The following is a 14927-nucleotide window of genomic DNA, read 5'->3' as shown; positions in this document are numbered from 1 at the left end:
TAAAGCCTTTGCCTTGCCCCTAGGACCTAGTGGTGCACCTAGACTTTGCTTCTAGGAACTGAAGAGATCTAGTAGCTAGCTAGGAACGGAATGGAAATATGGAAAGCATAATGAAAGGCAAAATGGAAAGCATAATGAAACATTTGACACTTAGAGTGTGTGTGCCTATCCTATAAAGGCATTGTACTTTCTCATGTTAAATTATGAAGCCTCAAGCCTTTCTTGATCATTTTTTTTTTGCGCAAAAAGTAGTGCTAGTTATATTACTTGAAAGCGAGAGTACAAGAAGGCCTAAAGGCCAGCGGGCTGCAATCACAAAACGGATTCAGCCCGAGGAGTCAAAATGCTAAATACAAGCCTCTCAGGGCATAATCATCAGAGAGTGGACAAACAGCCACGGTGGAGGGGCGTAATGCCACTGAAGACTCTGAGTAGAGTGCTGGAAGAACAACTCCCGGTGGTCCCAGTGGCGAAGGAAACGTCGTCTCTTTTCCTTCCCTGCCCGGGACTCTTCCTGAATCTGATCCCACGGACCCTTGAGCGTGTGAACGATCATGCTCCAGATGTCTGCGAGGGTCTGGGTAGTAGAAGTAGTCTGAGCTCCTACAGTCTGCGCGCATCTGGAAGTCCAGATATGCCAGCCTGTAATGCTCCCTACGATCTCCCAAACTGGGTGCCGAGGCATCGCTCTTGCATCTGTCTCTGTCAGATGCCAAGGGAAGCTGTCCATGTATGCCCAGGTGGCCTGCATGATGAAAAAGACGAGATCCTGTCGAGAGAACTCATAGGCCAAGTGATGTCCCGTCTCAGTGCTGCACCAGCAAACGGCTTCCCAAGTGATCGGTCCTAGCTCGGGTGTAGCCCTCGCTAAGATCCCCACGACTCCCTTCCAAACCGTCTGCGCATGCGAGCAGCTCCAAAGGCAGTGCTTCAGGGACTCCTCCTGAAAACACATTTGGCAATGCCCCTCCTGCCCCATCTGCCTCAGCCAGCTGCCAACTGGAAGCCCCTTGTGTGCCACCATCTAGAGGAAGTAGGAGATCTTCCTCGGTCGCTTTCTAAGCATGATATATTTGGGCACTCTGCCCTGGGGGTGTTTCCCAAAACTGAATGTAATAAATCATGTGTGTTGAGTCAATAAAGGTACTCTCCCTTGGATAGTCCTCCTAAAATGATGTATTTCGTTTCTATTTTTGGTGTGTGGCTCCATGTTCCTCATTAGTCTTTGGAGCCAAGAGGGGATGTACTGTGGGAGCCATATGTTTTGGCTTTGATAGGTCTATTTGTTGGTGCATTGGTCTCCTAGACCTTTGAGTTGATCATACATTCATGCATGATGAGCCTCTGAGCCATGCTAGATGAGATTTCTATGTGATGCTCACTAGCCTCTGAGCCATGCTCACTTGCCTTTGAGAACCATGTCTAGTTCTAGACCGGCATGCACAATTTTTGATGACTGTCATGTTTTGTTCTTGGTTCCATTCCAGTAGTCCCTCACCTTTCCTCCATGGAGGGTGTTAGGAAATGGAGTCAATTTGAGTGACTTTTAGTGTGTTCTAGAGTAGTACTATACTACTTTATATCCTAGAGTGCCACGTGTCACTATGGGACTTATCCCATATACATTTGACACGTAGAGTGTGTGTGCCTATCCTATAAAGGCATTGTACTTTCTCATGTCAAATCATCAAGGCTCAAGCCTTTCTTGATCATGTAAGTACTTTGCTTGGTTGTACATTTCTTTCTAGCATTCTTTCATTTCCATTATATTTGCCTAGTCTTGCTTTTCTACTTTCCTTTCCATTCCGTGTCTTGCATCTTCAGAGAGACTACTGGAATGGAACCAAGAACAGAACATGACAATGATGGTCATCAAACTGTGCACCTTATGTAACTCAAAGGCTAAAGTTTGAGCGTGTTCAGAGGTTGATCCAAGCACTCTCATGGCTTGAGACTCAACATGGTGCGTTGCCCTATCAGCTAGATTTAGATTTAGATGCTCGTTGGGGAGACACTAAAATGAAAATGTTTAGACTTCACAAGCAGTTGTAGCTTGAATGAAGAGATTTTGGACTACCTTTTGATTAGCCTTCTCCTTTAGTGCTAGCCTTCATCATGGCTGAGTCTGCCCTTCACCTCCGGAGTGCCGACAGAAACTCAGTACGAAGACTTTGTATAAATGGATGCTCAAGTATGTGTGGGTGTGTGGATTTGTATGTGTGAGAGCATATTTTTATACTATGGTCTATACCCACTGTTGGGCACTGATGATGTCAGTGGGGATGTCATAGTAGCTAGTCCCTGCTATGCATGATGGAGTTTATGGTTTTCAACCTTGTGAGTGACTATCATGAGATTGAAACTGCACTATGTTGTGTTTTTAGAGGATGAGCTTGGGAATGTTCTCGGATTCATCTAGGTATATGAGACTCAACATGCTCAAAGGCTCACGTTATAGCATGGCTACATGACCAGTTCATAGGTCTAGGAATACACCAACATCTTGGAACTCGGCTAGGCTTGATAACGAGACCTATCAAAGCCAATACATATGGCTCCCACATACATCCCCCCTTAGCTTCATAACAGGACATGTTAGGAAGCCACACACCAAAATAGGAAAACCAATACATCTTTTTAGGAGGACTATCAAAGGCAGAGGACCTTTAGATGAAACGCTCAATACAAATCTCTGATTTCTTAGCGTCGAATCACGGACAATCACAGGCGATGGCATCCGATTTTTCTCCCAGTCTTAGTCATAGATTGCATGCACACAAGATACGTAATTCATGCCTATCCACAAGCCCATAATTCCCTAGATGGTTCCCCCCTGCCACATGTCATCATTTTAGACCTTTAGCTTGGTACACCATTTACCTCTCTCTTGGGACACAATTAATACATTTGCCCCTTGGCATTCTTACACATTTAGGTGCACCTAGGCATGAGCACTCAGAACCACCTAGTCGATGCCAATACACCCTCACCTAGGACCTTGGCAGTTACTTCCCTTGACCATTTAATTTACGCACATGAAATATTACCGAAGTCGGTCCTCTAAGGAAAAATGCCCACCGATCTTTCCGAGGTCATGCTATCTCGGCTAGAGCATAACATTCCTTCTCTCTTCAAGCATCATCGTCCTCGATGATGAAATCTGGGAATACTCTCCATAACTGGTATACGGATTCCCAGGTAGCTTCTGATAGAGGTAGACCATGCCATGCAACCAACATCGTGGGTATCTTCTGATTGCGCACTTGCATTGTTCCTCGGTCCAGGATTCCTGTTGGTTTGCGTCTTGCATTATCCTCTACCTCCTGAAACAAAACAACACCTTCGATTAGTGAGTCACCAGTATGCAAAAATTTCTTTAAACGAGAAACATGAAACACTGGGTGCACCTTACATTCCTGTGGTAATTCTAATTTATAGGCTACCTTGCCTATTCTTTTTAGAATTAACCATGGCCCACAAGATCGAGGTGATAACTTAGCACACTCTCCTGCAGTCAAAGACTTACAGTGCAAAGGAACTCTGAGAAAAACTTCTTCTCCTTCCTTGATTTCTCTAGCGGATCGATTTTCATCCGCATACGCCTTGGCTCTATCCATAGCTTGGCGGATGTTAGCTCTCGCAAGTGCTAGCATCTCCCGCATCTGAACCACAAAGTTCGTGGCACTAGGCACTTTCTGAGGTATTTCAACTATAGTTGGATTCGTTGGTCTATAACCATAGTTCAGCTCAAACGGACTGAACCCTGTAGAGGAATGTTTTCTATTATTGTAGGCAAACTCTAACAATGGCAACCACTTGTCCCATGTATGTTGCCTCAATGACACATATGCTCTAAGCATATCCTCTAAAATTTGGTTGATTCTTTCTGTCTGACCATCCGTTTCTGGATGATCCCCACTACTCATTCCCAACTCAGTCCTTAGTGTCTCAAATACCGTTTCTGGATGATCCCCACTACTCATTCCCAACTCAGTCCTTAGTGTCTCAAATACCGCAGTCCAAAAATGACCGGTAAATTTGACATCTCTTTTGCCCCAGCTTGAGGTATTCTTCCAGTTGTCTTCGCACCTCAGCTTCTTCGGTAAAGCTTAATCTATAGGGAGGTCTATTTACAGGTTCTGCCCCCGGGATAAGCTCAATTTTATGCTGAACATTCCGCTCTGGAGATAACCCATAAGGTAACTCATCCCTAAAACAATCAGAGAACTTCTCCGATATCTCTTTAGCCAACTCGGCCATTTTTCCATCTTGGGTAGCCTCAGTGCTAGCCGATGCATCATCAATCGACTCTACCGATGCTATACATAGACACAGAAACCCTTTCGGAGTCTTCTGAATTTCCATGGCTGAAATCAATGGTCCTCGAGGTAAATCCTTTTCACCTCGCAAAACATATTCTACCCCGTTCATCTTGAACTGGTAAATATGCTTTTTCCAATCAATGGCTTGATTTTTTCAAAAATGCCAAGCCATGCCTAGGGCTATATTTGCGTGAGCAAGCCTGGTCAACTCAAAGTCCAGCTTCTCAACATAGTCATGTATTCGAAGTTCCAACTGGGTAACCCTCTGGTCCCATACTTCAGTTGAACTTCCGTCCGCCATCCTGACCGTATAAGCATAGTCAGACGGACTAGTTTTCAACTTGAGCCTCTTAATAAGCTTCGAGTTAATTACATTGTGCGTTGACGTTGAGTCAAACAATACAATCACATCATGATTGGCTACTTGTCCTTTCATTTTAATCAACTTGGGCTCATCGAAAACCGTATACCCCGTTGTTGCGGGCTTTGAAAGGATGTTATCGGGTGCACCGCTTACTAACTTAGTAACAGACACACTTAACAACACAGGTACTAACCTCTGAGAAGGTCCCGCTAATTGCATCTGCATATGTTCGGCATTGGGACTCTCCTACATTTTCGTGTCGCATTCATATATTATCATATTGGCCGTGCGACGGTCTTTGTTTAGTGGACAATCTTTCCACTGATGTCGCTGAAGGCAGCCGAAGCACAGTCCTTTTCTAGCTTTTTCTTTTTGCTCAGGGGTCAACGAGGACTTTGACCAAGCCCGGGCTGTCATTGGAGTTATTTTTCTTTTCACCCCAACGGTGGTACTTGTCTTTGCTTGTCCCTCAACCGGCTTCACCTGCTTGGTTTACTTGGCTGCGAGACACTTGTCTTTGAAGTCCATTTCCTCTGAAATCCCCCTTTTCTCGGGTACTCATGCTGAGTCCCTGCCTGCACAAACCCACTAGGTCTGCCTCTGGCATCCTCATAGTTCAGGGCTACTGCAATAGATTCATCTAATGTAGTCACATATTTAGCCCGAACTTCCATTTTAATCTTGTCATTCAGTCCATAGATATAGTCTTTAACTGAACCGACATAGGGAGAGGGTTTGTTATTTTCATAACACATTCCCTGAACTTGTCAGTGTACTCTGCCACCGACAAATTCCTCTGGCAAAGGTTTCTGTAAGCATCCCAAGCTCGGGACTCTTCGTCAGGTGGAAGAAAGTGTGTCTTAAATTCAGCCTTAAACCCTTCCCAGGTGGTAGGGGCAACCTAATCTTTCTGTTGCTTTATCCACCACCTATCCGCTGCCTCAATAAACAGGTGAGTGGTCTTGCGGATTTTTTTTAGATCAGATCTGATTTCACAAATGGCGAAGGCTTCTTCCCACTTGTGTAACCAAATCTCGATCACATCAGAACTGCGCTCGGTCATCCGACCAGCGTACTTTTTTGATCTATAATTAGCAATATTAGGTACCTTGACCTTCGTACGTTCCGACGAGTGTATACTGGGCTCTGGCTCTGCTGGAGCTTTGCCCTTTTCATTTCTAGATGGTCTAGCCGACAAGGCTTGCACCATCTCTCTAATTTTATTTTGACTAGCGTTCACTTGAAGCTACTAGTTCATGATCTGTTGTAAGGCATCTTCTAGTACAGAAATCCTACCCACCAAAGTAGGTGTGGTGTGATGGGACACTTGTTGCGTGGATCGTGCTCTAGATTCACCAGGATTTACCCTGGAATCTTGTCCCTCTGCCTCCATTCTTTCAAAAGGGAAAATAGAATTTAAAATAAATAAATAAATAAATAAATAAATATATTTTCCCATACCCCAAAACTCCAAAAGTATAGCACACTTCAAATTCCCCTTTGCTGTACAGGAATAATAGACTGCAAACTGAAAACTGAAAATTTGTATAGAAGGGAAAAAAAGATGCTCCCTGGAAGCTCCACGTAGCGTAGATATCTTGATTTCTTTTGCGTGATACCAAATTACAAGCCTACGACTGTACGCGATCCTGGTCTCCTTCAACGAATCCATCAATGGCTCAGCCGCTCCATCAACAGAAGCAGCTGTCTGCGCTCACATCCCTGCATCAGACCTCAAACCGACAACTTCACCCAGCCTAAAGCAAGCGAACAACGAGCTCCATAGCCTCCACTAGCGCAAACGCCTTCAAGCTTCATCAACACCACGATTATGCCATCAACACCAAGCGGTGGCTCTCCAAACGCAAGCCCGCACGAACATAGCCACCTAAAACAGCCAAGAGGCTGTCGTTGCCAAGAGCCCGTCAGAGCCCGTCAATGCCCATCGCCGCCCATCGTCAGCCTACCCCGTTGATTTCCGTCGCCGCCCTTCTTTCTTGCACTCACCCAAGCTATTCGCTTCTCTCTCAGACGTAATCCCTCTCTTTCGGAATCAGCCTGGTCTTCTCCAGCCTACTCTCTGTTTCGGAATCAGCCTCAGCTCACGGGCTATTTACGTGACCACATCTCAGATGTACAACCTTCCACGCATCTTCGGCGCTGCTCTCTTGTACGCAATCCCCTCGTCTAGCCTGAACGCTATGATACCAAATGAAACGCTCAATACAAATCTCTGATTTCTTAGCGTCGAATCACGGACAATCACAGGCGATGGCATCTGATTTTCCTCCCAGCCTTAGTCATAGATTGCATGCACACAAGATACGTAATTTCTTATTCTTCATGCCTATCCACAAGCCCACAATTCCCTAGATGGTTCCCCCTTGCCACATGTCATCATTTTATACCTTTAGCTTGGTACACCATTTACCTCTCTCTTGGGGCACAATTAATACATCTGCCCCTTGGCATCCTTACACATTTAGGTGCACCTAGGCCTGAGCACTCAGAACTACCTAGTCGATGCCAATACACCCTCACCTAGGACCTTGGCAGTTACTTCCCTTGACCATTTAATTTACGCACATGAAATATTACCGAAGTCGGTCCTCTAAGGGAAAATGCCCACCGATCTTTCCAAGGTCATGCTATCTCGGATAGAGCATAACATTAGACACAATGAAAACCAAACACTCAATACATATCATTTTAGGGGGACTACCTAGGACAGAGGACCCCAAAATATATCAAGCTGTAGGAATAATAAAAATAGATCTCTTAGGAGTAAGAGATGTTCTCCAAGTAGCTAATGCACATGTGTGCACATCCTTGCGAGTCGATGACGATGTCAATGAAGCACCAGGCACGGATGCCCCAAAATATGTCGGTGAAGTCCATGGGGTAGCTACATGGAGCAATCACATGATGACTCTCAAAATGCAAGGAGAGTCACCAATGTCGAAGTAGAAGCCTCAGGTACCACAACCAATCGCGAAGTCAATCAATGCGAAGTACCTCAGGTACCGATCGAATAAGCAACGTTGAAGAAGTGACTTGTTGATGTAGAGTGGTCTACATCAAGCTCGAGGTAATGCACTAATCAGAGAGATCACTGTAGTGGAGTGTGTCGGAGTAGTATCAAAGAACTCACATCTAGCTCGGGAAGTCTTCACCAATGTTGGAGTAGTCACGTGAAGGAGTAACCGCAATGTAATGTCAAGAGCTCACATCAAGTTCGGAGAAGCTTCACTTGTTGACGGGGTGTGTGTGTTAGAAATGACCCAACAGAGGGTACGCACAGCGGCAGACTTATAGTAATGCCCAGGAGCTCACACAGTGTGCGTGTGGGGTGTGGAATCACAAACTTCTTTACTTAATGTGCGTCAAATAGATGTGCAGACTCATCAATAGACAATGAACCAGCCAGATAGAGAAACCACCAAAATAATATATTTCTGTCCAAGACTATGGACACAATACAAAAGAGATAGATCTAGAGTCCCGCCAATGGTGTGGTCCTCTGATCTTACCACAAGGTCCTTCTCCTATCTGCTGGCTATCTCTAGACTCGAGCCCGCGTGCTCCACCTTGAGCTTCTGTAGACTTTCCGTCCAGTGAGTTCTTCTCCACCTTACTGCGTGTGAATCAGCCTAGGTGGGCAGCCCCTGCCAAGCTTTGTCTGCAGCACACAGGTCCCCTTGGTCCTCCTGAATGTAGGCCCCAAGATAACTGTTCCATTGCTCCAACCTGCTTGTGAATGGCTGCTCCAGAAGATGATGATCTCAGCAACCTTCTGCCCTAGAAGACAGTCTAGGTTCAGCCTCTTCCTGGAGCTAAGTCTGCAGCACTTGTTGCACTCTCTCACCTCCTGTAGATAGGCCCAGAGAGTAGGCTTCCTGCTGCTCCTTTCTGCCCTAGAACTGCTGGCTATGCTGGATATAGAAATGAGGCAAGTGCCTCTGCTTTTATAAGCCCTAAGGCCTGTCATAAAACCGACCAGTCAGGCTGCCTATGGCCGACCCAAACAGGCCGACCAGGCCCTGACCTGGACTGTATATAAACGCCCCTTTGGAGCTCTCTTTTCTAGGGCCTTTGGCCCACACTTCCATGCAAGGGCTGAGCCCTTGGCCAGCCCTAGATAGGGCCTGGTTGGCTGGCTTTGCCCAGCCCAACCAGCCCTCCAAATGGGCTGCCATGTGCTGCTCCATCCCCCCGCCATGTCAGCACCTGTTCACCCTGCTCTCCTGACCCGCCTGTACCGCGCCTTTGTCCCAGCCCTCTGGTCATCTGCATCTGCTCCGTACCTTGCTTCCAGCCCTCCGTACTGGCCTGTACAGTTGTGCTGTCCGCCTGCACGTCTGCTGCAGATACCCGCAGCCCAAAGACCTCGCTCCAGGTTCTCCAGGATGCTCTTGAGCAGTGCTGCCCACATGACAGCCTTGCTGCTGTCCATGTGGCAGCCATCTCTTCACTCTTGGCTGTGAGGTGCTGCCCATGTGGCAGCCCCCTCCCTTTCACTTCTCTGGGCATCTTTTGCCGTAGGTCTCCCTCCCCCACGCTCTCCTCATTTGGGGGCTCACAGATGGGGAGGTGACCATTCCAAGAGTGTGGAGCATGAGTAGCAGATCTAGAGCTGCGTGGGCAGCAGCAGCAGTGTGGAGCGTGGAGCTAGAGCTGATTGCATGCGGGCAGGCTGTACAGGCAGACTGGTACGGCATAGGACTGCAGGGGCAGATCGTTGGCAGTACGGGCAGATGCAGCTGCTAGTACGGACTGTTGTACGGTGCACCAGTCCATACAGTCTGTACGGCTGGCTGTACGGCTGATGCTGAGGCTAAAGGAGCGACCGATGGTGAGGCATGGGTAGGAGGAGAGGAGCTCAACGTGGAGAGGCAAAGGAAGAAGAGGGAGTGCTCAAAGGAAGAGAGGAGGAGAGGAGGAGAACTAGAGTGGAAGGAGCTAGCCTCTCCATAGGTCTGAGATGGGCTTCAAGGCCTCCTCATTCCTTGAGGAAAGCTAGCTCTGATACCATATGAAGAGACCTAGTAGCTAGCTAGGAACAAAATGGAAATATGGAAAGCATAATGAAAGGCAAAATGGAAAGGAAAATGAAAGAACGAGTGCTAGGCAATGATAACCAAAATACTCACATGATATAAAGCTTGATGTTGACTGATGTGATAGACAATAGACAAGTACAACACTATATAGTGTGCCATAGTGTGCCACTAGACTCTAGAAAGTCACAATGTCTATGGGATATCTCTCAATATGACACGTGGCATGTCTAGGACTCACTAGACTATAAAACCACACCTAGACCACCTAGAACACTCATTTTAGACTCACTTTGGCTTCATATTCTAACAGGAACTTCTAGGAAGAGTGCACTTCCTCTAGCCAGTCCCTCACGGCCAAACTATTACTACACTTAACCATGGCTAACCTTGGGTTAATCGTGGGTTGAGTTACAAAGATACTTTACATCACTTTTCACGTCCCCGTGACAATGTTCCACAAATTCTTGGCAACCAAAACATGCCCGGGTAATTTGTGCCATCAAGCTTGTCCTCAACCCCAAGCATCCCAAACAAATCATTCTTGCTGCTAGTCATGGTGCTGAAATTCAAGGCAAATGCACCAACTGGCAAGGCAAACGAGAGGAAGGCAACCTCTCAAAATCAAAAGGCAAAACTCTGCTCAAGCTTCAAAGCTTTTCATTGCAAAAGACTCTGTTGTCTCAATGTGTACTTGTTGCAAAAATTCCCTAAAAGGCAACTCCAAACCTTCCAAGGCAACACGGGGTCTTTCCAAAATGCTAATGAAGCAAAGAAAGGGCTGTTTTGCAGAAATTGGAAAGAACCAATGCAACAGAGGCTTACGCAATGATGTAGCCTGAAAATACAACAGGGAAAAGGCTCCAAATGTGAGCAAAGGGATTCACCCTTGAAGGAGAGGTGAAAAGGACAGCAAATGGCAATGAGAGATACCAAGAGAGGGTTGGAAATGACAGTTACAGCAAGAGAAATCGCTCCCACGAGGAGGATAACATTTTGAAATGAGAGGAGGGTGATCCAATGGAGGGGAACTCGCAGCCCAAGGCAAAGGGAAGCCAAATGAAGAGGAATTCAAGGAGGGACCTCTAGATCACTGCAGCAAGCTCCAAATGTCTTCTAGCACCGGCACGCAGCACGAGAAACCATGTAACGCCTCCGAACATTGGCACGAACCTCGCAAGAGTCTGTACAGTTTGCAGAAATGCATTAATTTTAGGTGCAAACGTCCGTACAGCCTCCAAAGCGCGTTAAATGCTGGTGGAAATTTCTGTCCAGCAATAAATGCTGTTCTGACCGCTTTGTACATTCCGTACGGCTGTACGAATCCACACATGTGAGGCGGCAGCAGCAGGAAATGAATCGAAACAGGAATTCCTTTGCGGCAGATGCTCCAAAATGCGATCTTCACTCGCCAAATGCAAAGCTCTTGGGACAGAAGTTTTTGGAGAGGCTACAAATGCTCATGGGTGTGTAGAAAACCAGCAAACTAGCAAGAATGAGAGGTCCAGGGGCTGCCAAACAGCTTGAACAAGCTGCCAATGACTGAGGGAATGGATCCCCAACTTGCTCTGATAGCACTGTCTAGGGAACTATGAGGATAGCTATGGAGGGTTGAAGATAAACATAGCTGAAAGGGATGAAGTGATGAACATGAAATGCAATAGATAATCTCATTCAGAAAGAGAAGCCTCTAAATAGGCTCAATACAAAGGTAGATGACATCACACATGAGCTCAAGAGAGCATCTCGTGATCCCCATCACACCAACCATATCCTCAATCAGCTCCTAGAATCTCTCAATCATCCTATGTGGCATCTACCAGCACCTAACAGTGCTTATGGGCACCTAACTGTGCCTCTAGCACACACACAGAGAACCCAAGGTGTGCCTGGGGCACACCTTGGGATATCCCATCAAACCCCCTCTCAGGGGAATGCCTCAGGCTATGTCAAGGATACATCTAGTCTCATAGTTTCTCATGCCATCTCATGGTGGTCAAGGATAAATCTATGGCTAGGATCTCATGCTAGCAAGAGTTCCCAAGGGTATGAAGTAAACAAAGGGATACATAAGACCCTCCAATGGTTATCTCCCCTGCATGTACATGCACACAATGTCTGCAGGAGGTACCATGGAGCAAAACACATACACATGGCCTACTTCATATGGTGACCAGAGGTGTTTACAAAGAACACAATAGTTTATTCCATTCATTTTGGAGAACTATCCAGGCAGAGTACCTTGACTCAACATAAAAGAGAGATCTGGAGCATATGTGGAGTTGGTTCAAAAAGCATAATCATCATAGGAGGCCTCATCTTGTGGAGGCACATCAACTGAAAGTAAATTGGCAGTTTCTGGTTTTGTAGTTGCTTCCTTTTTGGCCTTACAAAACTTTTCATGGTGATTGTTTTTGCCACAATATTTGCAAGGATTGATCTTGAAGCAATCTTTTGAGAGGTGATTAGTCTTCCCACACAGGTACGTCCACAAAAGGACTTTAAGAATTGCATAAGGGCCAAGTCTGCAGCATTGAACAAGTCGGCCATGCTCCGCAAAATTGAGAGCCAAGAATGGCATGAAAGATACTCCCACAATCACTGAACTAGCAACAAATCCAGCTCCTTCAATCGCTGGAATAGATAGGCTTTATACTTTTGGGAAGACTCCAAAAATACACAGAAGTGCCGTAGAGTTTTCCAATCGATCATGCAGCATGAGTGAGCAGCTTTGAGTCTGCTTCTTAATATCATCCACACACTTTTGTGATTAAATGAAGCAATCAACTTCAGAACTTCCTTGTTATTAGGTCTCGTGGAATGAAGGAGGGATGCCAAACCTCAGATTCACAAAAGTAGTCGCATGTGAAACACATGTGGTTGCTCAGAAAGAGCCGAAAATGAACTGCAGCAGCTGGTTGCTGACGTTGGCTTAAGATCTTGGTTAGCAAAGTATATCTGCGGCAATGTCTCTCTCAAATACAAGGAGATGAGACAGAATTGTCACCTCGACTTGAAGAATCAAATAAGCCTCTAAATAGGCTCAATACAAAGGTAAATGACATCACACATGAGCTCAAGAGAGCATCTTGTGATCCCCATCACACCAACCATATCCTCAATCAGCTCCTAGAATCTCTCAATCATCCTATGTGGCATCTACCACCACCTAACAGTGCTTATGGGCACCTAAGTGTGCCTCTAGCACACACACATAGAACCCAAGGTGTGACTGGGGCATACACCTTGAGATATCCCATCACAATGTAGGCTAGGGCAAGCAATGGAAGCTCAAGAAATGAGGCCCGCATGGCTTGTTTCTTTCTCATCAACCCTCAAAGTTGTCACCACACTTCCGCAACGCCCTTTGGAAAGAAGACTTGGAAGCTGCGAGATGTCAAACAAGCCGTAGCACAACCAAATGATCTTGCAATAGTTGACAGAAAGTTGAACATTCCTTGTCATATGAGTCTGACTCTTGAGATTTTACCCACGACTCATTGCGAAATCTATACTACGCAGTCCCAAATTTAGAAACTGCACTCGTGTCCACAATTTCCAAAAACTCGACCCCTCTTGTCTGGCACATGCACATAGGTGAGTTCTTTGCACTGACGAACAACTAAGAGGCGTTGAAATGCGGAGTTTGATCATTGTTGTCAAGTGCTGATATATTTTTTTCTAGAGTTGTTTCCCAATCGTGCTCCTAGCGGGCATTTGTTTTCAGTTGGGGCTCCTATTGTTATGCCTTGCTTCATTGATTTATGTTGCATTGCAGCTGAGCAGGGGGAAGGGATAACAAAGGTGCCCGGGTCAGAGCTCTGATACAAATGTAGAAAAGGGGTAGGGGCAGATAAGAGGAAGGTGGATAGAAGAGCAGAAGGGAGGGAGAATGAGCGGAATATGGGAGAAAGGGCGGAAGAGGTGGAAAAGAGGGGGGGGGGAAGAGAGAGAGAGAGAGAGAGAGAGAGAGAGAGAGAGAGTAGGCTGCAAGTAGGAGGAAGGAGAGTAGATAGGATTAGATAAAATTGAGTACTATAGTCCCCTCCAGTATATCTTCATTTTGCCCCTCTCTAGGCCTAAAAATCCCCTAAGCCAACTTAGACCTAACCTTCACTAACTTGGCCCAATCTTGGCCTTCATTACAGCAAGGGTTGGCCTCCGTATATGTTTTCTGTTTTTACACAGTGACGCATTTGCTGGATGTATATTACTCTACCCTGGTTGTTAGCCCATGTTTCAAAGATGTCCTAGGCAGTGAGTTGGGGTTCTCTAGAACAAGTTGGTTTCTTATGACAGCGAGCTTTATCTCTATTTACCATGATTAGCACCTTTCGGATTGCTGATTTGTATGGTTGGTTTTTTCAAGCATTAATAGAAAGTTATTTTCTCTTTTTTTTTTTGGGGGGGGGGTAACTGCTGATGCAACTAGGAATTCCAGGAAAGAAACTCCTTGTGTCAGTTGTTACCATATCCTAAAACGTGTCCCATGTCATGTCTTGAGCATGAGTGACCTGAGATTCACATGGGGCTGACTAGGATCCCATCTCGAGCCATTGTATGTCTTGAAGCATGTTTGAAGTCTGCTGCTGACATTCTTTGCTCCTCTCTATATGAAGAAAGAGAGAAAAAAAGAAAGAAGTAAATATATACATGTGTGTGTGGGTGTGCCCAATTACCCACTAAGATACTGGCAAGAGCATTTAATGTATTCAATGCCACGTGTTGAGATAAGGTCAATGGCATTATAATGGCCCATTTAAATAAGGTGTAGGGCAGCATTGTCATTGACTTCAATACTAGCGAGTTTTTAATTTAAGTGCAGTATCTCCTCTGCTGTTTTCACAGGTACATGGGGACTCGGTGTTCTTAACAGGCAATTTCACACCGTTCAAAGCAGATCAAAGTAGTGGTTTGTGGAATGAACAGGATGCTGTAGCTGCTACTGCGGTATTTTTATACTGTTCTACGTCTTTGCAGAAAATTTTAGTGGGAAAGATAGCCACTCTTTTTGTAATTGTCCCAGATATTGAGGCTGGCTTTTTTATTCTAATGGCCAAAATTTGATAGAAAGCTTGTCTTCTTTTAGGCTATGTTGCTATTTATTTTTTGGAGTAAGGGCTGTCTACATGTCATTTCTTTGCGAGTTCTTGATCTTGTTCCAGAGATTGAAATTTGAAGCAC

At 45.7% G+C, this 14927-nt stretch overlaps 1 protein-coding gene across 4 annotated transcripts in view; it reads left to right on the top strand.

The window, feature by feature from the left end:
- The window catches only part of LOC147899314 (FAM63A-like protein (DUF544)), a 38791-nt gene that overhangs the window by 22577 nt on the left and 1287 nt on the right, over positions 1-14927 (top strand). For all 4 annotated transcript variants that reach the window (XM_087378158.1, XM_087378159.1, XM_087378156.1 and 1 more), the window contains one exon: positions 14592-14693. In XM_087378158.1, the coding sequence (XP_087234284.1) occupies positions 14592-14693 (102 nt within the window). The remainder of the gene's footprint in view (positions 1-14591; positions 14694-14927) is intronic.

The sequence above is a fragment of the Dipteris shenzhenensis genome, chromosome 8, assembly GCF_047967505.1.
Source record: "Dipteris shenzhenensis isolate YYH24624 ecotype China chromosome 8, Dip_SZ_1.0, whole genome shotgun sequence".
In the NCBI taxonomy this organism is placed as follows: Eukaryota; Viridiplantae; Streptophyta; class Polypodiopsida; order Gleicheniales; family Dipteridaceae; genus Dipteris; species Dipteris shenzhenensis.
Note: the sequence above shows the minus strand (reverse complement) of the source record. Positions and strands in the feature narration are given on the sequence as shown.